This window comes from Somniosus microcephalus, chromosome 31, assembly GCF_052327205.1.
Source record: "Somniosus microcephalus isolate GS21.2 chromosome 31, FLI_Smic_1.0, whole genome shotgun sequence".
Lineage (NCBI taxonomy): Eukaryota > Metazoa > Chordata > Chondrichthyes > Squaliformes > Somniosidae > Somniosus > Somniosus microcephalus.
In genome coordinates, this window is record NC_141017.1 from 21,865,128 (window position 1) to 21,888,174 (window position 23,047).

The window sequence follows — 23,047 nt, forward strand, 5'->3', positions numbered from 1 at the left end:
GTGCGATCTATGTGTGTACATGTGCGATCTATGTGTCTGTGTGTACATGTGCAATCTATGTGTCTGTGTGTACATGTGCAATCTATGTGTGTGTGTACATGTGCGATCTATGTGTCTGTGTGTACAAGTGCAAGCTATGTGTCTGCGTGTACATGTGCGATCTCTGTGTCTGCATGTACATGTGTGATCTCTGTGTCTGTGTACATGTGCTCCCTATGTGTCTGTGTGTACATGTGCGATCTATGCGTCTGTGTGTACATGTGCAATCTGTGTCTGTGTGTACATGTGCGATCTATGTGTCTGTATGTACAAGTGCAAGCTATGTGTCTGCGTGTACATGTGCGATCTCTGTGTCTGCATGTACATGTGTGATCTCTGTGTCTGTGTACATGTGCTCCCTATGCGTCTGTGTGTACATGTGCGATCTATGCGTCTGTGTGTACGTGCTCTCTATGTGTCTGTGTGTACGTGTGATCTATGTGTCTGTGTGTACATGTGCTCTCTGTCTGTGTGTACATGTGCAATCTGTGTCTGTGTGTACATGTGCTCTCTATGTGTCTGTGTGTACATGTGCTCTCTATGTGTCTGTGTGTACATGTGTGATCTATGTGTCTGTGTACATGTGTGATCTCTGTGTCTGTGTACATGTGCGATCTATGTGTCTGTGTGATCTGTGTCTGTGTGTACATGTGCAATCTATGTGTCTGTGTGTACATGTGCAATCTATGTGTCTGTGTGTACGTGTGATCTGCGTCTGTGTACATGTGCTCCATGTGTCTGTGTACATGTGTGATCTCTGTGTCTGTGTACATGTGTGACCTCTGTGTCTGTGTACATGTGCTCCCTATGTGTCTGTGTGTACATGTGCGATCTGTGTCTGTGTGTACGTGTGATCTATGTGTCTGCGTACATGTGTGATCTGTGTCTGTGTGTACATGTGCGATCTATGTGTCTGTGTGTACATGTGCGATCTATGTGTCTGTGTGTACATGTGCGATCTATGTGTCTGTGTGTACATGTGCAATCTATGTGTCTGTGTACATGTGTGATCTCTGTGTCTGTGTACATGTGCTCCCTATGTGTCTGTGTGTACATGTGTGATCTGTGTCTGTGTGTACGTGTGATTTATGTGTCTGCGTACATGTGTGATCTCTGTGTCTGTGTACATGTGCGATCTATGTGTCTGTGTGTACATGTGCGATCTGTGTGTCTGTGTGTACATCTGCGAGCTATGTGTCTGTGTACATGTGCGATCTGTGTGTGTGTGTACATGTGCAATCTATGTGTCTGTGTGTACATGTGTGATCTCTGTGTCTGTGTACATGTGCTCCCGATGTGTCTGTGTACATGTGCGATCTCTGTGTCTGTGTGTACATGTGTGATCTCTGTGTCTGTGTACATGTGCTCCCTATGTGTCTGTGTGTACATGTGCGATCTGTGTGTCTGTGTGCACGTGTGATCTATGTGTCTGTGTACATGTGATCTCTGTGTCTGTGTACATGTGCGATCTATGTGTCTGTGTGTACATGTGCGATCTATGTGTCTGTGTACATGTGTGATCTCTGTGTCTGTGTACATGTGCTCCCTATGTGTCTGTGTGTACATGTGCGATCTCTGTGTCTGTGTGTACATGTGTGATCTCTGTGTCTGTGTGTACATGTGCGATCTATGCGTCTGTGTGTACATGTGCTCTCTATGTGTCTGTGTGTACGTGTGATCTATGTGTCTGTGTGTACATGTGCTCTCTGTCTGTGTGTACATGTGCAATCTGTGTCTGTGTGTACATGTGCTCTCTATGTGTCTGTGTGTGCATGTGCTCTCTATGTGTCTGTGTACATGTGTGATCTATGTGTCTGTGTACATGTGTGATCTATGTGTCTGTGTACATGTGTGATCTCTGTGTCTGTGTACATGTGCGATCTATGTGTCTGTGTGTACATGTGCGATCTATGTGTCTGTGTGATCTGTGTCTGTGTGTACATGTGCAATCTATGTGTCTGTGTGTACATGTGCAATCTATGTGTCTGTGTGTACATGTGCAATCTATGTGTCTGTGTGTACATGTGTGATCTGTGTCTGTGTACATGTGCTCCATGTGTGTGTACATGTGTGATCTCTGTGTCTGTGTACATGTGTGATCTCTGTGTCTGTGTACATGTGCTCCCTATGTGTCTGTGTGTACATGTGCGATCTGTGTCTGTGTGTACGTGTGATCTATGTGTCTGCGTACATATGTGATCTCTGTGTCTGTGTACATGTGCGATCTATGTGTCTGTGTGTACATGTGTGATCTGTGTCTGTGTGTACATGTGCAATCTATGTGTCTGTGTACATGTGCGATCTATGTGTCTGTGTGTACATGTGCGATCTATGTGTCTGTGTGTACATGTGCAATCTATGTGTCTGTGTACGTGTGATCTCTGTGTCTGTGTACATGTGCTCCCTATGTGTCTGTGTGTACATGTGCGATCTGTGTCTGTGTGTACGTGTGATCTATGTGTCTGCGTACATGTGTGATCTCTGTGTCTGTGTACATGTGCGATCTATGTGTCTGTGTGTACATGTGCGATCTGTGTGTCTGTGTGTACATGTGCGAGCTATGTGTCTGTGTACATGTGCGATCTGTGTGTACATGTGCAATCTATGTGTCTGTGTGTACATGTGTGATCTCTGTGTCTGTGTACATGTGCTCCCTATGTGTCTGTGTGTACATGTGCGATCTGTGTGTCTGTGTGTACATGTGTGATCTCTGTGTCTGTACATGTGCTCCCTATGTGTCTGTGTACACGTGCGATCTATGTGTCTGTGTGCACATGTGTGATCTATGTGTCTGTGTACGTGTGATCTCTGTGTCTGTGTACATGTGCGATCTATGTGTCTGTGTGTACATGTGCGATCTATGTGTCTGTGTGTACATGTGCGATCTGTGTGTGTGTACATGTGCAATCTGTGTGTCTGTGTACATGTGTGATCTCTGTGTCTGTGTACATGTGCTCCCTATGTGTCTGTGTGTACATGTGCGATCTCTGTGTCTGTGTGTACGTGTGATCTCTGTGTCTGTGTGTACATGTGCGATCTATGCGTCTGTGTGTACGTGTGATCTATGTGTCTGTGTGTACATGTGTGATCTCTGTGTCTGTGTACATGTGCTCCCTATGTGTCTGTGTGTACATGTGCGATCTCTGTGTCTGTGTGTACATGTGCGATCTATGCGTCTGTGTGTACGTGTGATCTATGTGTCTGTGTGTACATGTGCTCTCTATGTGTCTGTGTGTACGTGTGATCTATGTGTCTGTGTGTACATGTGCTCTCTGTCTGTGTGTACATGTGCAATCTGTGTCTGTGTGTACATGTGCTCTCTATGTGTCTGTGTGTACATGTGCTCTCTATGTGTCTGTGTGTACATGTGTGATCTCTGTGTCTGTACATGTGTGATCTCTGTGTCTGTGTGTACATGTGCGATCTGTGTGTCTGTGATCTGTGTCTGTGTGTACATGTGCAATCTGTGTCTGTGTGTACATGTGCTCTCTATGTGTCTGTGTGTACATGTGTGATCTCTGTGTCTGTGTACATGTGCGATCTATGTGTCTGTGTGTACATGTGCGATCTGTGTGTCTGTGATCTGTGTCTGTGTGTACATGTGCAATCTGTGTCTGTGTGTACATGTGCGATCTATGTGTCTGTGTGTACATGTGCGATCTATGTGTCTGTGTACATGTGCAATCTATGTGTCTGTGTGTACATGTGTGATCTGTGTCTGTGTACATGTGCTCCCTATGTGTCTGTGTGTACATGTGTGATCTCTGCATCTGTGTACATGTGTGATCTCTGTGCCTGTGTACATGTGCTCCCTATGTGTCTGTGTGTACATGTGCGATCTGTGGCTGTGTGTACATGTGTGATCTATGTGTCTGCGTACATGTGTGATCTCTGTGTCTGTGTACATGTGCGATCTATGTGTCTGTGTGTACATGTGCGATCTGTGTCTGTGTGTACATGTGCAATCTCTGTGTCTGTGTACATGTGCTCCCTATGTGTCTGTGTGTACATGTGCGATCTGTGTCTGTGTGTACATGTGTGATCTATGTGTCTGCGTACATGTGTGCTCTCTGTGTCTGTGTACATGTGCGATCTATGTGTCTGTGTGTACATGTGCGATCTGTGTCTGTGTGTACATGTGCAATCTGTGTGTCTGTGTGTACATGTGCAATCTGTGTGTCTGTGTGTATATGTGCGATCTGTGTCTGTGTACATGTGCGATCTGTGTGTCTGTGTGTACATGTGCAATCTATGTGTCTGTGTGTACATGTGTGATCTCTGTGTCTGTGTACATGTGCTCCCTATTTGTCTGTGTGTACATGTGCGATCTATGTGTCTGTGTGCACGTGTGATCTATGTGTCTGTGTATGTGTGATCTCTGTGTCTGTGCACATGTGCGATCTATGTGTCTGTGTGTACATGTGCGATCTGTGTCTGTGTGTACATGTGCAATCTATGTGTCTGTGTACATGTGCGATCTGTGTGTCTGTGTGTACATGTGCGATCTCTGTGTCTGTGTACATGTGCTCCCTATGTGTCTGTGTGTACATGTGCGATCTCTGTGTCTGTGTACATGTGTGATCTGTGTCTGTGTACATGTGCTCCCTATGTGTCTGTGCACATGTGTGATCTATGTGTCTGTGTGTACATGTGTGATCTATGTGTCTGTGTGTACATGTGCAATCTATGTGTCTGTGTGTACATGTGCAATCTATGTGTCTGTGTGTACATGTGCAATCTATGTGTCTGTGTGTACATGTGTGATCTATGTGTCTGTGTGTACATGTGTGATCTATGTGTCTGTGTGTACATGTGCAATCTATGTCTGTGTGTACATGTGCGATCTATGTGTCTGTGTGTACATGTGCAATCTATGTGTCTGTGTGTACATGTGTGATCTGTGTCTGTGTGTACGTGTGATCTGTGTCTGTGTGTACATGTGTGATCTATGTGTCTGTGTGTACATGTGTGATCTATGTGTCTGTGTGTACATGTGCAATCTATGTCTGTGTGTACATGTGCGATCTATGTGTCTGTGTGTACATGTGCAATCTATGTGTCTGTGTGTACATGTGTGATCTGTGTCTGTGTACATGTGTGATCTGTGTGTACATGTGCAATCTATGTGTCTGTGTGTACATGTGTGATCTATGCATACCTGTGCTGACCCCTGAAGATTTTGTGAATTGGATAATTTAGTGAGCTGAAGTTCACTCTCAGCTTCTGAAGATCTTCACAGCTTATTTTCTTTCTTCTCACAGTCTCCCTCATCCTCATTCCACAATTATTGCACTGAGATTAATTCAATCGTTGTACTGGTGAATGAGCTGTGCCGGAAACAGACTGGCGAACCTATATTGAAGGTTAGTAGTGGCACATTATGCTTTGTACTGTTTTTCACAGGGAGAAATCGGCAATTCAGATCTGGGAGGTTAAAGTGAAAAGAATCCCAGTTACATTACAGATGGCCATGTGGTTTTCAGCATTTGATTTCTACAGAATTTCTTATAATCTATGGAATAATGGCTCACGTACAAGCTAAACATTTTCTTGGTTGAGCCTCACTAGCCACTCCTGTAAGTGGACCTTGTGTCCCCTATGACCCTGAGTGTACCCTTTTCTGCCCCAAATCTAGGTAAACAATAGCAAGACAGGTATCATAACGGAGAACCTTTACTCTGTGCACTGGCTGCTGGATTGCATCACGTACACCCCCCTTAACAAGCGGCAGCACTCTTGCCTCTGAGTCAGAAGTTCATGGGTTCAAGTCCCACTCCAGAAACTTGAGCACAAAATGCAGGCTGACATTTCAGTGCAGTGCCGAGGGAGTACTGCACTGTCAGAGGTGCCGTCTTTTGGATGAGACGTTAAGCTGAGGCCCCGTCTTCTCTCTCAGGTGGACGTAAAAGATCCCATGGCACTATTTCAAAGAAGAGCAGGAGAGTTCTCCCCGGTGTCCTGGCCAATATTTATCCCTCAATCAACATCACTAAATCAGATGTTTGTGGGACCTTGCTAATAAGAACATAAAAATTAGGAACAGGATTAGGCCATACGGCTCCTTGAGCCTGCTCCGCCATTCAATAAGATCATGGCTGAACTTCAACCTCAACTAGGTTGTGGTGCTAGGTCGCTGCCGGGGACACACAGGATGGTCCCTGGCAAGGTAAGTGAGAAACGGGAGGGGGGCTCGAATAGATGGCGATGGGAGGCAGGAGGCAGTGAGTAAGGCTGGGGAATGGAGGTCCATGGTATCCTTGTGGGGCCAGCACTTCTGATTCTCCTGACCCAAAAGAAACCTTTCAAAAGCGAAAACAAGACACTTTCCTGGGCCTCCTGTGGCCCAGGACATTGCCTGCTTCTAGCTATCGCCGGTGTGTCCAGGATAAAAGGATAAAAAGGGTTGCATACTTCTCCCCAAAAACCTGGAACGAAACTAAAAGACATCAAATTTTCTGCAGTTCTCCACTGCACAGTTACATCAACTATCGACTGAACTGATTAAACACTGACTAACACATGCAGGGAGTCACTGGATAGCAATCTCCAACTATCTGCAACAAGTGTGAGATTAACCACCTCCCCTCGACATTCAACGGTATTACCATCGCCAAATCCCCACCATCAACATCCTGGGGGTCACCATTGACCAGAAACTTAACTGGACCATCCACATAAATACAGCGGCAACAAGAGCAGGTCAGAGACTAGGTATTCTGCAACGAGTGTCTCCTGACTCCCCAAAGCCTTTCCACCATCTACAAGGCACAAGTAAGGAGTGTGATGGAATATTCTCCACTTGCCTGGATGAGTGCAGCTCCAACAGCACTCAAGAAGCTCGACTCTATCCAGGACAAAGTAGTCCGCTTGATTGGCACTCCATCCACCACCTTAACCATTCACTCCCTCCACCACCGGCGCACCGTGGCTGCAGTGTGTACCATCTACAAGATGCACTGCAACAACTCGCCAAGGCTTCTTTGGCAGCATCTCCCAAACCTGCGACCTCTTCCACCTAGAAGGACAAGGGCAGCAGGCGCATGGGAACACCACCACCTCCAAGTTCCCCTCCAAGTCACACGCCATCCTGACTTGGAAATATATCGCAGATCCTTCATCGTCGCTGGGTCAAAATCCTGGAACTCCCTCCCTAACAGCACTGTGGGAGCACCTTCACCACACGGACTGCAGCGGTTCAAGAATGCGGCTCACCACCACCTTCTCAAGGGCAACTAGGGATGGGCAATAAATGCTGGCCTTGCCAGCGATGCCCACATCCATATATGAATTTAAAAATTTATAAAAATCAGGAGCAGGAACCCTGGCAAATGTCCCCGTCCCTAACCCAAAGGCACAGGGGCCCAATTGTCGGCCCGCTATGTCTGCCCCAGCTATGATCAGCTGACTCGGGGAGTGAACCCGGGACCGCCTCGGATCCACATTGCTCAGTTACTGATCGGGTAAATTTGCAGTGTCGCGGAGGGAGCTATACAACAAGAACAACTTGCATTTATATAGCACCTTTAACGTCATAAGCCATCCCAAGCCACTTCACAGGGGTCTAATCAGATATAAAAATTGACACTCAGCCAAAGAGCGCTTGGTCAAAGAGGTATGTTTTAAGCAGCGTCTTAAAGGAGGAGAGAGGTGGAAAGACGGAGATGTTTAGGGAGGGAATTCCAGAGCTTAGGGCCTAGACGCTGAAGACACGGCCGTCAATGTTGGAGAGAAGGAAGTGGGAGATGCACAAGAGGCCAGAATTGGAGGAATGCAGAGATCTCGGAGATCTATCAGGCTGGAGGAGGTTACAGTGATAAGGAACGGCGAGGCCATTGAGGGATTTGGAAACAAGGACCGGGAGTTAATAAAAACAGAAAATGCTGGAAATACTCAGCAGGTCAGGCAGCATCTGTGGAGAGAGGAGCAGAGTTAACGGTTCAGGTCGATGACCCTTCGTCAAAACTGGAAAAAGCTGGAGATGGAATAGGTTTTTAAGCAAGTGTGGGGGCAGGGAAAGGGGGGAGGGGAGGAAAGAACAAAAGGGAAGGTCTGTGATAGGATGGAAGGCAGGAGAGATTAAGAGATGGTGCAAGGCAAAAGGAGATGGTAATGGGACAAGTTAAGAAACAAAAGATGGCTCTAGAGGAAGTGTAAATGGCACTGGCAGAATGAAAGACAGCTGCCATGTGAGAGAGGAAAAAAATAAAAAATAAAAATAAATAAATAAAATAAATGGGAAAAAAAGGATAGGGGCAGAGGTTATGGTCTGAAATTGTTGAACTCGATGTTGAGTCCAGAATGCTGTAAAGTGCCTAATCGAAAGATGAGGTGCTGTTCCTCGAGTTTCATTGGAACTCTCTACCACAGAAGGCGGTGGAGGCCAGTTCATTAAATATATTCAAGAAGGAGTTGGATATATTTCTTAAGGCTAAAGGGATCAAGGGATATGGGGAGAAAGCAGGGACTGAATTTGGATGATCAGCCATGATCGCATTGAATGGCGGGGCAGGCTCAAGGGGCCGAATGGCCTACTCCTGCTCCTATCTTCTATGTTTCTAACAGTGTAAGAGGCCGAGGGGAGAGAGGTCAGAGTGGGAGTGGAGCGGAGAATTAAAGTGAGGCGACTGGAAGCTCGGGATCACCCTTACGGACTGAACGGAGGTATTCCGCAGACCGGGAGTTAATGTAGGTCAGCGAGCACAGGGGGTGATGGGTGAACGGGACTTGATGCGACTTAGGATACGGGCAGCAGAGCTTTGCATGAGCTCACGTCTATGGAGTGTGCAAGATGGGAGACCAGCCAGGGGAGCATCGGAATAGTCGCATCTGGAGGTAACAAAGGCACGGATGACGGTTTCAGCAGCAGATGGGCTGAGGCAGGGGCGGAAACGGGCAATGTGACGGAGGTGGAAGTAGGCGACCTTGGTGATAGAGAGGATATGGGGTCTGATATGCCAAATAACTGCCTGAATCCATGAGGTTAAAACTTAAAACTAAAGGCTTTTATTAAGTAAGAATCATGGCATCAAGTTAACACAGGGCAACCATCATTCATCACCAACCCAGCCCTTATGAGTAAAACCCAGCTCTTATAAATAAGACTCACACCAATCAGGAGGATCCATAAAGGCGGAGCTAGGGAGGAACATTAGTGGTTACACCTGTAAAACATTCCAGACATTAACAAGTACAACAACAGACAATCCAGAACACAGAGTTATTTCATCACAGGGTCGGAAGCTCAGCTCAGGATCAAATAGGACAGCCAGGCTGCGATCAGTCTGGTTCAGCCTGAGACAGTGGGTGAGGGGAATGGAATCGGTGGCTAGGGAACGGAGTTTGTGGCGGGAATACCTTTAAATTAGAAGTTTTAAAAAATGCTCCAATATTCACTGCGATGGAATTGAAATGGTTTGTCCTCCTCAGAAAATTATTTCAACCGCAAATGATCTACTCGCGAATGATTCCCTGTGGGACAGCATGGAAAATGAAGAACGCTTCTATTTGGCTTCCATATTCCTGCAGTCCTTGGAAAATGCTGCGATAGGTGCCGGTCTGGAGTTACCGGAACAGGGAAGGAGAGTTGAAACAAATGAAAATATCGGTAAATTTTATTTGATATTTTTTCTTGAGACAGCTGTGTGTGTCATGCGAGGAATAGCATCATAGAATCATAGACGTTTACAGCACAGAAGGAGGCCATTCGGCCCTTCATGTCCGTGCCGGCCGAAAAAGAGCGATCCAGCCTAATCCCACTTTCCAGCACTTGGTCCGTAGCCCTGTAGGTTACAACACTTCAAGTGCATATCCTAATACTTTTTAAATGTGATGAGGGTTTCTGCCTCTACCGCCCTTTCAGGCAGTGAGTTCCAGACCCTCACCACCCTCTGGGTGAAAAAAGTTCTCCTCAACTCTCCTCCAATCCTCTGACCAATTACTTTAAATCTATGCCCCCTGGTTATTGACCTCCCTGCTAGGGGAAATCGGTCCTTCCTATCCACTCTATCTAGGCCCCTCATAATTTTATACACCTCAATCAAGTCTCCCCTCAGCCTCCTCTGTTCCAAAGGAAAACAACCCCAGCCTATCCAGGCTTTCCTCATAGCTAAATGAACTGACATAAATTTACTGAATAAGATTTACTAACGTTCTACATAATGTAGAGTTTGTACGGAAATATTCTTCAATATTTCTTTAAGCCCTGGGATGCAATTAATGGACAATTTTTTTGTCGAGAGAACACATTTGGGTTACTGAAATTAAAAATGTCATCAACCAGCAGGAGGGTAATGTCCACCATCTCTGTTTGGTGGTGCCACTCTATAGCGACCGTTGTAGAACCTGCCCAGTTTTCATCCCATTGATTCCAGGCGGAGACATTAGCCCATAATCCAGGCTGACACTCCCAGTGCAGTACTGAGGGAGTGCCGCACTGTCAGAGGTGCCGTCTTTCGGATGAGACGTTAAACCGAGGCCCCGTCTGCTCTCTCAGCTGGATGTAAAAGATCCCACAGCCACTATTTCGAAGAAGAGCCGGGGAGTTATCCCCGGTGTCCCGGCCAATATTTATCTCTCAACCAACATCATTAAAACACAGATGATCTGGTCATTATCACATTGCTGTTTGTGGGAGCTTGTTGTGAGCAAATTGGCTGCCGCATTTCCCACATTACAGGAAACTCTTTGGTATCCGGCACCGACGGGACCGGGATGGTGCCAGTTTATTAAAAATTCTGGATGACGGAGAGGATTATCGAGAGGCTATTTTTAACAAACAAAAATTTAAAAATCAAGAAATGTGCAGTATACAGTAATTGGGTACTCACCTACAGAATGTTGTGTTAAATGGATGGTGGAAGATGCTTGATTAAGTACAGTACTGCCAGTTGAGGGTAATCCATAACTCTTTAATTACTTAACAGTAAAACAAAACTTATACAGTAAATGACTGTATACAGCGCGGGAGAGTCAGACTCCTGTTATTGAGGTGTTCCGACTTCCGACAGCGCCAAGAAGCCGAGTAGTGGCAGTTTGGAGAACTACCCCCACTGACTAACTCGGCCACCGCGGGAGACTCGGACTCGGCAACATTTCCGGTTATTGAGGTGTTGTTTTCGGAGTATAAATTTTGCCGGTTAATAGAGAATTCTGGATATTTAGGTGCCGTTTAAACGAGAGTTTCCTGTACAACAGTGACTACAGTCTAAAAAAATATTTAATTGGCTGTAAAGCACTTTGGGGCATCCTGAGATCGTGAAAGGTGCTATAGCAATGCGAGTCTTTCTTTTAAAATTATCCCTGAGTACTTTCAAATTTAGTCACAGCAGAAGTTGGATTCCTCCTGTGAGTAAATTTGTCTCCGCCAGGACACACTTACCAAGCTTCTTTCCTTTCACTTTTTAGAACTGGAAATACGAACCTTTGCAGCAAAAAACAATTCAGCACCCGATAGAGTCAGACTGCAGGCAAAAGGCAACTTTATGGATATTTATCGGAGTACGGCCACTAGAGAAAAAACAACCGGTAAATGTAGTGTTTTAAGAAAAAATTTCTTCTGTTAATTCTTCTCTAATTCTTCAAATGCTCTCATTTTCATTGCTAAGCCAAAACGCAGAATATTTCAGGACATTCAGCTCCTTGGGCGTGCTGTGGGGAGGGACACGGGAACCCAAATAGATGGCACTATGGAGTGCGTCTGTAGCCGTGGTGAATTGATGGCGCCGGCCAACTCTCCTGCGCTCGGTGGGACCCTCGCTCACATGGAGTGCCCATTTCCCACAATGCAGAGTGGCACCGAAAAGGCCCTATCTGTTGCGTATGCTGCTCGGCCCTGTGGGTAATTTTGCGCACAGATGCCGGGATCTCAGCTGCTATGGGGATGTGCATGCACAAGGAAATCTTGGCGTCGGTCTAAGGAGTGCATGACAGCAGGGAAAGTCAAATGCTGCCGCTATTATCTTAAGCTGGAGAGCATGATTTGCTTTGGCTGCTGGTCATATAGATACATCGAAAAGTGGTCAATTACCGAAATGTTTCTAAATTCACTTTTGGACTACGGGGCATCACCGATAGGGCCGGCATTTATTGCCCATCCCTAGTCGACCTTGAGAAGGTGGTGGTGAGCCGCCTTCTTGAACCGCTGCAGTCCGTGTGATGATGGTGCTCCCACAGTGCTGTTAGGGGGGGGGAGTTCCAGGATTTTGACCCAGCGACGATGAAGGAACGGGCCTATACGTCCAAGTCGGGATGGTGTGTGACTTGGAGGGGAACTTGGAGGTGGTGGCATTCTCATGCGCCTGCTGCCCTTGTCCTTCTAGGTGGTGGAGGTCGTGGGTTTGGGAGGTGCTGCCGAAGAAGTCATACGGAGCTGTAGAAATATTTATAATCATTCTCATGTTGTACTTAGAAACATTTCCCATAGGCCATTGATTTATCTAAATCATCCTAAATCAAATCCAATCTACGACCAGTTACAGTAGAATCACATGAAGGGCTTTGCAGGGGTAGGCTGGTTGGACCAATGATCTACTGCTGCCTAAAACATTACTATGAATTTCTAAAATGTACGTAGGAGGGAAGCCAATGATGAAGGTGAGTTTAAACATTGCCCACTATTGAAGTGAGCACTCAGTACTAATAATGAGCCATCACGCTGAAGCTCTGGTCAGGCTGGACCTTGAGGACTACTTTCAGTTCTGGTCACCGAGGGAAACGGCCTAACCCTAGAGGTGGTTCAGAGAAGGAGCAGGAGGCTGATTCCTACTGTCAGAAGATAGTTACTGGGATTCTTTAGGAGGTGAATGAGATGGGTCTTTATAGAGGCACGCAGGATATAAGGTGGAATAGCCAAACCGCAACTGAAGGCCAAGTGGTGATAGGTACAAACTGGTAACCGACAGAGTGATCAATACCCAGACTGATCCTCTCGTTTGAGTCGTGGAGACAAAAACTGTGAAATTGTTCAACAGGCAGATTAATACTTTGATGGGGCACCTGCACGTTTCTACGTAATAGGCGGAATGGTTTCCTCAACTGGACTTATCTTTGTAAACCACTCACTTGCCTTAGGGGAAAAGATGACGTGAGCTATTTCTCCTATGATTTGGGCCTCCCTCTTATTTTCAGTTAAAGTATCTGATTCTTCTCGTGTTGTTTAGTCTGGGTTAAAGGCACTACGACTAAATTATTATCCGTCAATGCAGCAGCGACGATGGGGCCGAATGAATTCACTCCACTGTTGTCGGTCCTGAACCAGTCTGGCTGCTTCAGTCATCTGTGTCCCTTTCTGTGACAAGTCTCTCTTGACACTTGTCTATCCAGCGCTTCCTTGGCCTTCCTCAGCTTCTTGTTCCGTGTCCCTCTGTGTGCAGGGCCATGAGAGGTATTCTAGCCATTTCCATTCTTGAAACGCGCCCCAAGCCATCTCAGGCGTCTTCTTTGTATCATCTGTACAAGCGGTGTTTCTTGTCCAAGCCATGTTCTATTGTCAGCTGTGGCTCAGTGGGCAGCACTCTCTCACCTCTGAGTCAGAAGGTTGTGGGTTCAAGTCCCACCCCAGTGACTTGCGCACATAATCCAGGCCGACACTCCAGTGCAGCGCTGAGGGAGTGCCACACTGTCAGAGGTGCGTCGTTCAGATGAGACGTTAAACTGAGGCCCCGTCTGCTCTCTCAGGTGGATGAAAAAGATCCCACGGTACTATTCTAAGAAGAGCAGGGGGGGTTATCCCTGGTGTCCTGGGCAATATTTATCCCTCAATCAACACCACTAAAACAGATTATCTGGTCATTATCACATTGCTGTTTGCGGGAGCTTGCTGTGTGCAAATTGGCTGCCGCGTTTCCTACATTACAACAGTGACTCCACTTCAAAAGTCTTCATTGACCATTATTGCAGTGTTGTTTGTGGGAGCTTGCTGTGCACAAAACTTCATTGATTTTAAAGCGCTTTGGGATGTGTTGGGATTGTGAAAGGCGCTGCATAAATGTAAATCTTTTTTTCTTTTAACCATTACTTTTCTATGTCCAATTGGAAATTGTATCTTGATATGATCTTTCCAAAGAAATACAGTAAGATTCATTGTTCTACTGTATGAAAAATACTTTGTACCTTGGAATGTAGATCAGGCGTGTCCAAACTGTGTGACTCATCTGACCGTAAAGTTGCGAACTCTAATTAGATGTATTCCTGGAACTTTCACCGCTTACCTTCCAGTCTCCAACCGCCCCACCCAGTCAAACAGCCTTTTTTGCCCCATCTCCAATAATTTTAACACTATTAAACAAAATGTACAAAGAAAATGAGGAAAACACAAAGGCCCCTCCGATGTTTCTCCTGGGTGTTGCTCGCCTCAGTGTCCAGGAGATTAATCTTCAATTCCAGGAGGCTCCAGGACAATCCTGGAGGATTGGCAACACTACACTATCTGACACCCACCACTCCCCCGCCCCCACCACCACCCCCCGCCAAAACCCCAGTTATGACCTTCTCTGGTTCTGCACCAGGAGTTAGGTATATGTTATAGCTATCGCCTACCCTCCGGATTTTACTCCAGCATCAGTAACATTTAACACTTCCTCCAGGGGCAGATTTTGCAGCTTTGATCACCTTCAACAACATGGATTCCATCCTGAATGGAAGTGTCTTCAACCTCAGCTCCACCAGTGGAAAACTGAAGCCATTTCGACTGATCGCAAACGTGGTTTCAGCCGTGATAACTAACAGGGACAAGCATGGACTCGACCCGACAGTGAGCTTCACTTTCAAACACACAGAGGTTTGTAACGAGTTGTGCCAGTTTGGTGTACAGTTTGTAACAGATCGGATCACTGTTACAAACTGTACATCAAACTGGGATGAGAGGGCTGTCCTATGAGGAGAATGGGCCTATATTCTCTGGAGTTTAGAAGAATGAAAGGTGATCTCATTGAAACGTACAAAATTCTTGGAGGGCTTGACAGGGTAGATGTTGAGAGGCTGTTTCCCCTGGCTGGAGAGTCTAGAACCAGGGGGCATAGTCTCAGGATAAGACTGCAAAATTCGCCTCTATCGCCCCTGGAGGTGATTTGAGCGCTAAATCAGGTGCTACACACCTCTCTTAAGGCGCTAACGTCGGGGAGCGAGGCGCTAACATCGGGGAGCGAGGCGCTACCTCAGAACCCTACCGAAGCTCAGGCGATGTCAGTAACCATGGAAGCCAGACAGACTGGCGCCGTCCAGTTCTTAAAGGGGAGGGGCCATCTTGCTGGCCAGCCACTCCCTGCTCATTGCAGCCTTGAATCTCGGCCTGGAGAGACCTCGAAAGCAATTGTGTTGGAAGCACTAATGGATAGGCCCAGGGAAAGAGCTCAGCGCTTAGGAACCTCAAAAGTGATGATAGATGTTTGGGCACTAAGGGAATCAAAGGATATGGGGATAGGGCAGGAAAGTGGAGTTGATGTAGAAGTTCAGGGCACTTAGACAATAATAATAGGATTGGGCAGAGTCAACACGGATTTATGAAAGGGAAATCGTGTTTGACAAATCTGTTAGAGTTTTTTGAGGTTGTAGCTAGCAGAATAGATAAGGGGGAACCAGTGGTGTATTTGGATTTTCAGAAGGCATTCGATAAGGTGCCACACACCAATAAACAAAATTAGGGCTCATGGGATTGGGGGTAATATACTAACATGGATTGAGGAATGGTTAACGGACAGAAAACAGAGAGCAGGAATAAATGGGTCATTTTCGGATGGGTCATTTTCGGGTTAGCAGGCTGTAACTAGTGGGGCTGTAACCAAGGATCAGTGCTTGGGCCTCAGCTATTCACAATCTGCATCAATGATTTGGATGAGGGGACCAAATGTAACATAACCAAGTTTGATGATGGTACAAAGCTGGGTGGGAATGTAAATTGCGAGGAGGATGCAAAGAGGCTTCAGGGGTATATAGACAAGCTAAGTGAGCGGGCAAGAACATGGCAAATGGAATATAATGTGGAGAAATGTGAAGTTATCCACTTTGGTAAGAAAAATAGAAAAGCAGAGTATTTTTTAAATGGTGAGAGATTGGGAAATGTTGGTGTTCAGAGGGACCTGGGTGCCCTTGTACACGAATCACTGAAAGTTAACATGCAGTTACAGCAAGTAATTAGGAAAGCAAATGGTATGTTGGCCTTTATTACAAGAGGATTTGAGTATAAGAGTAAAGACATCTTACTACAATTATATAGGGCCCTGGTGAGACCACACCTGGAGTATTGTGTACAGTTTTGGTCTCCTTATCTAAGGAAGGATATACTTGTCATAGAGGGAGTGCAACGAAGGTTCACCAGACTGATTCCTGGGATGCGGGGATTGTCCAACGGGAGTCTAGGACCAGGGGTCACAGTCTCAGAATAAGGGGTCGGCCATTTGGGACTGAGATGAGGAGAAATTTCTTCACTCAGAGGGTGGTGAATCTTTGGAATTCTCTACCCCAGAGGGCTGTGGAGGCTCAGTCGTTGAGTATATTCAAGACGGAGATCAATAGATTTTTGGATATTAAGGGAATCAAGGGATATGGGGATAGTGCACGAAAGTGGAGTTGAGGTAGAAGATCAGCCATGATCTTATTGAATGGTGGAGCAGGCTACAGGGGCTGAATGGCCTACTGCTGCTAATATTTCTTATGTTCTGATCCCATCCCAGTCTCACAATGGTATTGGTGCAGTGAAACAGCAGCACCGGGTTTAAAAACTAACCAGGTATTTCTGTCCAGTGAGGCAATTTAGTGAAACAACAGGAATATCACTGGACTGAGAATGAGGCCGTTAATCTGCCAGTTTTCTTGTTACATCATATAACAATTCGTGACATATGGACCAATGGGGTCGCTGTGAGACAAAACAGCTCATTCATGATGCAGGAAACATAAATAAATGGGGCCTACCTATTGCTCCTCATAATGGAGTTTGAGAAAATTGCTAATTCTTTCAAAATTCTCTGCACCCCACCAACCCCCCCCACCAAATTTCTCACCTTCTCTCCTAAGAGGCTGACTTTTAATAGGATGAGTGATCTTAAAATTCTCATCCTTGTTTCAATCCCTTCATGACTGCCCTAATCCCTATCTTTGCACCATTCTCCAGCCCTACAACCGCTCACCCCCAAACCCTCCGTTCCCCTTTCTGCCCTCTTATACATTCCTCCCTGCCTTTGTCCCACCATTGTGCCTTCAGCCACCTAGGCCCCACACTCTGGAATTCCCTCCCTAAATCCCTCGCTAAGCCGCTCTCTCCTCCTTTAAGAGCTTCCTGAAAATGCACCTCCTTGGCCAAGCTTTTGGTCCCTTCCTAATGTCTCCTCCTTTGGCTCGCTGTCCATTCTTGATTACACCTCTGTGAAGCGCCTTGGGACGTTTGTTCTACATTAAAGACACGATATAAATGCAAGTTGTTGCTGAGTAGACCATTTGGTCTCTCACGTCTGCTCCGCCATTTTGTTAGCCACGGCAGCTCCATGTATTAAAATGGAATTCCCTATCCTTTGCCCTTTTGAACTAACTTTCCAAGGATGTATTCCTCACCTTTTAAACACCTCAGTTGATTCTGCAACTTCTGGTACAGTGTATTCCGCATCCTCACAACCCTTTGTGTCAAGAACTATTCTGCTTTTAACCAGCCCCTTGTTCTGGATTCCACCTCTCAATTTCCAACCTTATTTTAAACATCCACCATCAGATCATCCCTTAGCCACTTCATTCCCAGGAAATATAACCCAGGACTACCCAGTGTCGCATCACACCTTCAGCCCAGGTATCGTCCTGGTGAATTGGTGTTGGACTTTCACCAAAGTCAGGATATCCTTCCCAAGGTGGAGTGCCCAAAACTAAACACAATATTCCAAACAAGGTGTGGCCAATGGTCTGCAGAACTGCAGTCGTACGTCCTTGCTGCTATCCGCTAGAGCTTTCGTGGTGAGGCTCAGCAATTTGTTAGTCTTCTTGATCAGTCTTTGATCAACTTAGTACAGGCAGCCTTCCATTCCTTCACTCTTCATGTGTGAATCCAGAAAGTGAGTGTCAGCAGGTTAGTCACTGGTGGAAAGGATCGCCGTTGACCCTGGACCTGCTCTCACCCATTGTCCACACACCACGCTGAGACTGGTTGCCATCCACTGACTTCTGCCTCGGCTGAGATGGGCTAATTCAACACAGACCTGGAGTTGAGCCTGGGGCATTCCCTTCTGTGTGGCTCAATACCACACTGGGCGATGCCTTTTCCCACTGAGCGTTGCACACATGATCTATTTGCCCGGTAACTGCGGATGGTAAAATATAATCCCTGCTCTCCACAGGAAACTATCGGTGATTGGACAACGCACTGCGTCCACTGGAATTACGCAGCTGGGAAAAGTTATTGGTCTCCCAGCGGATGCCGTGTGGGGGGTTCCAATGGAATGGAGACCCAGTGTCGATGCAATCACCTCTCCAGCCTCGCTGTGCTGGTGACTCCTTTCGAATGGCAGGTATAAATGTTTAGTCATCAATATTTTTGAATTTATGACAGCGAGATAATGTGGCGGTGAGGTGGCTGTTGTTGTAGTGGAGGGATTTACAGCCTGACAGGCCGCGACGTGACTGTAACCAACTCGACACCAGCCGATAGGTTCGTCCTATCCAATGGGAGGGTTTCATGGGCTCCCACAACCCCAAGGTGGGGCGGGGGAGAGGGGGGGGTGGGCGCGGCCGCGGCGGTATCCACCCACACGCACTGAATGTGACTATCCCACTCGATGTCAACCCAGAATTCTGGGTCTCCCCTCTCCAGGACTGTCTGGAGTGGGGTTCAAACTCGGCACCTTCTGACTCAGAGGCAGTACTGCTACCACTGAACCACGGTCTAACTGTCAGATGTTACATTGCAATGAATGTTCTTCAGTGTATTCTGTTGCATTGTGATTCATTTTATTGAGAAAGCTCGGTGAGGGGACCAAGGCCCAGAGTGCAGGACAATCCGGAGGCTCGCAAAAGATTGGGGGAGAACATAGGAACAGGAGGAGGCCATTCAGGCCCTCGAGCCTGTTCTGCCATTCAATGAGATCATGGCTGATCTGTGACCTAACTCCATTTACCGCCTTTGCCCCATATCCGGCACAGACACGATGGGTCGAATGGCCTCCTTCTGTGCTGTAAATTTCTATGATCCCTTAAACCATCTCAGATTTACAATTAGCAATTGACCTAGCATCAACTGCTGTTTGTGGAAGAGAGTTCCAAACTTCTACCACCCTTCGCATGTAGAAGTGTTTCCTAACTTCACTCCTGAAAGACCTGGCTCCAATTTTTAGGCTGCGTCCCCCTAGTCCTAGAATCCCCAACCACCAGAAGATGTGATGGTTGGGTGATACCAGTGTCAGGTGTTACAAACCTGCAGATTGCAGGAGGAAAGACAGACTGGGAGAGGTCATCTTGAGGTCCCGAGAGCGAATGAACTTGAGTCGGAGAGGTGCTGGAAGTACCTCCACCAAAAGATGGGAGCATTATTCAAGATTCGGATGGGCTTGGGATTGGTAGAGAAAGTTGACGGGAAACGAAGGGCTCGGTATGAAAACGGAAACTCCTCAGAGTCTGTTTTGGAGGAGAGGTGGGAGGCCCGTTTGAGATCACAAGATCGTCACTGCCTTTCTGTCACATAGGAGATTCCAGTTCACTGCCTTCAACTATCAACTAAAATTGCAGGGCTATGGGGAAAGAGTGGAGGAGTGGGACTAATAGGATGGTTCTTTCAAAGAGCCGCCGTAGGCTCGATGGGCCGAATGGCCTCCTCTTGTGCTGTATGAGTCTCTATCAATGAAGTTGCAGAATGTTTAACAGCAATAAGAATCATTCAGAGCCGGAGACTTTTAATGTGCTTTTCTTAATCCCTTGTAGGCCGAGCCTCGTGCTCTGACTATAATTACACTCATCGGGGTCCCTGTGTCACTGGTGTGTCTCGCTGTTTCTATCGGGACTTTGGCCTTTTGGAAGCATCTTCGAAGTGCCATAACCGCCACCCACACCCAGCTGTGCGTGAGTCTCTTCCTGGCGGAGCTGCTCTTCATCGTAGGGGTCTCCAGAACCGATAACCGGGTAAGAGACCTCTCCACAGATAGCAGCGCACGAGGAGCAGGTCAACCTGGGATCACACTCTGCGGTGTTTGTGATCCAAACTGAAGTTAATTATAGAATGAAGAATAAGGGAGACTTAAAAGATGGGGGGGGGGGGGGGCGTTGCTGGGGAAACTCACGGGTCGGGTGCGACGCTGGTTTTGCAACCCCGGTTTTGCAACCCCTTGCCGGATTTTATTCTCCATTGATGTCCATGTTGGCCAGAGTTCCAGCCCATCCTGCCAGACGAGTTGGGTTGAAATGACCCCCAAAGTGTGCGAGAGGGCGTATATCACACCATCGGTGTGGTCTCAGTCTGAGCCTTTTATTCCATTGGGAGATTTGTGCGTGTGTTGGTGTGTAAATGTCTCCGGGCTTTTGTTCAGATTCGTGGCCTCTGCCTCTTGTCTGATGAATGAATTCTTTTGTGTTTTGCTGGTTTGCCGTTACCCAGCGCACTCCTCCCCTCGCTAACAGTCAGCCCCCAGAGTCAGTGAACAGGTCCCCTCAGCTGACTGAGCCCAGCTCTCCACTGTGCACCAGCAGTGAGGGGGGGCTCCCACTCTCACTATATGATTATGGTGTTACTCAGGAATGGGATCGCTGCATGATTAACCCAGGGACAATGTGGCTGCCCCAGCTCAGATCAGTTAACTGGGGCATCGAGCGCCAGCTCTGCATGGCCCACATCAGATGTTCAGTGGAGTGGGGGTATTCAGCCTGTTGGTGGAAAACAGGGGTCAGCACCAATGTTGGCCTTTATTGCAAAGGGAATGGAGTATAAAAGCAGGGAAGTCCTGCTACAACTGTACAGGGGATTGGTGAGACCACACCTTGAGTACTGCGTACAGTTTTGGTCTCCTTATTTAAGGAAGGATATACTTGCATTGGAGGCAGTTCAGAGACGATTCACTAGATTAATTCCAGAGAGGAGGGGGTTGACTTATAAAGAAAGGTTGAGCAGGTTGGGCCTATACTCATTGGAATTTAGAAGAATGAGGGGTGATCTTATTGAAACATATAAGATACTGAGGGGGCTCGACAGGGTAGATGCAGAGAGGATGTTTCCCCTCGTGGGGAAATCTAGAACTCGGGCATAGTTTCAGAATAAAGGGTCGCCCTTTTAGAACTGAGATGAGGAGGAATTTCTTCTCTCAGAGGGTCGTAAATCTGTGGAATTCTCTGCCCCAGAGAGCCGTGGAGGCTGGGTCATTAAATACATTTAAGGTGGAGATAGACAGAATTTTGCAAGATAAGGGAGTGAAGGGTTATGGGGAGCGGGCGGGGAAGTGGCTTGAGCCCAAGATCAGCCATGATCTTATTGAATGGAGGAGCAGGCTCGAGGGGCCAAGTGGTCTATTCCTGCTCCTATTTCTTATGGTCTTATACTCATTGGAGTTTAGAAGAATGAGAGGGGATCTTATTGAAACATATAAGATTCTGAAGGGGCTTGACAGGGTAGATGCAGAGAGGATGTTTCCCCTCGTGGGGGAATCTAGAACTAGGGGGCATAATTTCAGAATAAGGGGGCACCCTTTTAAATCAGAAATGAGGAGGAATTTCTTCTCTCAGAGGGTCGTGAATCTTTGGAATTCTCTTCCCCAGAGAGCTGTGGAGGCTGGGTCATTGAATATGTTTAAGGTGGAGATAGACAGATTTTTGAACGGTGAGGGAGTCAAGGGTTATGGGGAGCGGGCAGGGAAGTGGAGTTGAGGCCAAGATCAGATCAGCCATGATCTTACTGAATGGCGGAGCAGGCTCGAGGGGCTGAATGACCGACTCCTGCTCCTATGTAGAGACATGTATTTATTGAACTAACACTGTATCATTGGAAAGAAAGCAGGGCTGCAAAATCCTCTCACGGTGTTTCTTACTGTTTCAGGTTGTGTGCGGGATTATTGCGGGATTTTTACACTACTTGTTCCTGGCAGCGTTCGTTTGGATGTTTCTGGAGGGAGTCCAGCTGTACCTCATGGTCAGAAACATCAGGAATTTGAGGGTTCCCCACTCAAAGAAAATGGGGAAGTTCATGTACCCCTGTGGCTACGGGGTCCCTGCAATAATCGTGGCCATTTCTGCCGCAGCCTATCCCGATGGCTATGGGTCGCCCAGATAGTAAGTAATGTGGCCTGTTATTCCAGCCTTACAATGCAAATTGTTCACTTATTGTTGACACAATCACTGAACGCGTTCCTGCCTGGCCAGGAGTCAAGAACAAGCTTGTTATTTGATACATGATCCCGAGCCTTGGAACTCTATCGCTAGAGGGGGGGCGATATTAACCCGGCTCACTCAACAGAAACCTGGCGGGCGGAGCAGTTAAAAATTGCCCCTGGGCTCTTACCTGTCCGAAAGCCGCCACGATCGCAACATGTGCAATTTTCACCTGCTCTTCTGAGCAGGCAGCAAGGACACCCGCCTGGAGCCAACGGGGTCCTTCTTTACATACGCATGTCATTGCCTCATTTCTACACAGTTGCAGCCATCGGGAGCGCTGACTGATCTTTTCTCTTCCATCCCTGGGGGACGATGAGCTCGGCTGTAGTGTTCCCTGCCACTTGCTTCACTGAAAGCACTCAGCACAGACCATGCATTGAACGTGGATAGAAACATAGAAGATAGGAGCAGGAGTAGGCCATTCGGCCCCTTGAGCCTGCTCCGCCATTTAATGAGATCATGGCTGATCATCCAAATTCAGTACCCTGTCGCTGCTTTCTCCCCATATCCCTTGATCCCTTTAGCCTTAAGAAATATATCTAACTCCTTCTTGAATATGTCTAATGAATTGGCCTCAACTGCCTTCTGTGGTAGAGAATTCCACAGGTTCACCACTCTCTGGGTGAAGAAATTCCTCCTCATCTCTGTCCTAAATGGCTTACCCCTTATCTTTAGACTGTGACTC

The 23,047-nt window shown here is 47.0% G+C and overlaps 1 protein-coding gene across 1 annotated transcript in view; it reads left to right on the plus strand.

The window, feature by feature from the left end:
* The window catches only part of LOC147097624 (adhesion G protein-coupled receptor E3-like), a 61,538-nt gene extending 39,277 nt beyond the window's left edge, over window positions 1–22,261 (plus strand). Inside the window, exons 7-14 of the mRNA XM_085971423.1 lie at window positions 5,675–5,745; window positions 7,059–7,113; window positions 9,466–9,643; window positions 11,443–11,562; window positions 14,622–14,815; window positions 18,354–18,524; window positions 19,930–20,127; window positions 22,028–22,261. Of these exons, the coding sequence (XP_085827549.1) occupies window positions 5,675–5,745; window positions 7,059–7,113; window positions 9,466–9,643; window positions 11,443–11,562; window positions 14,622–14,815; window positions 18,354–18,524; window positions 19,930–20,127; window positions 22,028–22,261 (1,221 nt within the window). The remainder of the gene's footprint in view (window positions 1–5,674; window positions 5,746–7,058; window positions 7,114–9,465; window positions 9,644–11,442; window positions 11,563–14,621; window positions 14,816–18,353; window positions 18,525–19,929; window positions 20,128–22,027) is intronic.
* The last annotated feature ends 786 nt before the right edge of the window (window positions 22,262–23,047 follow it).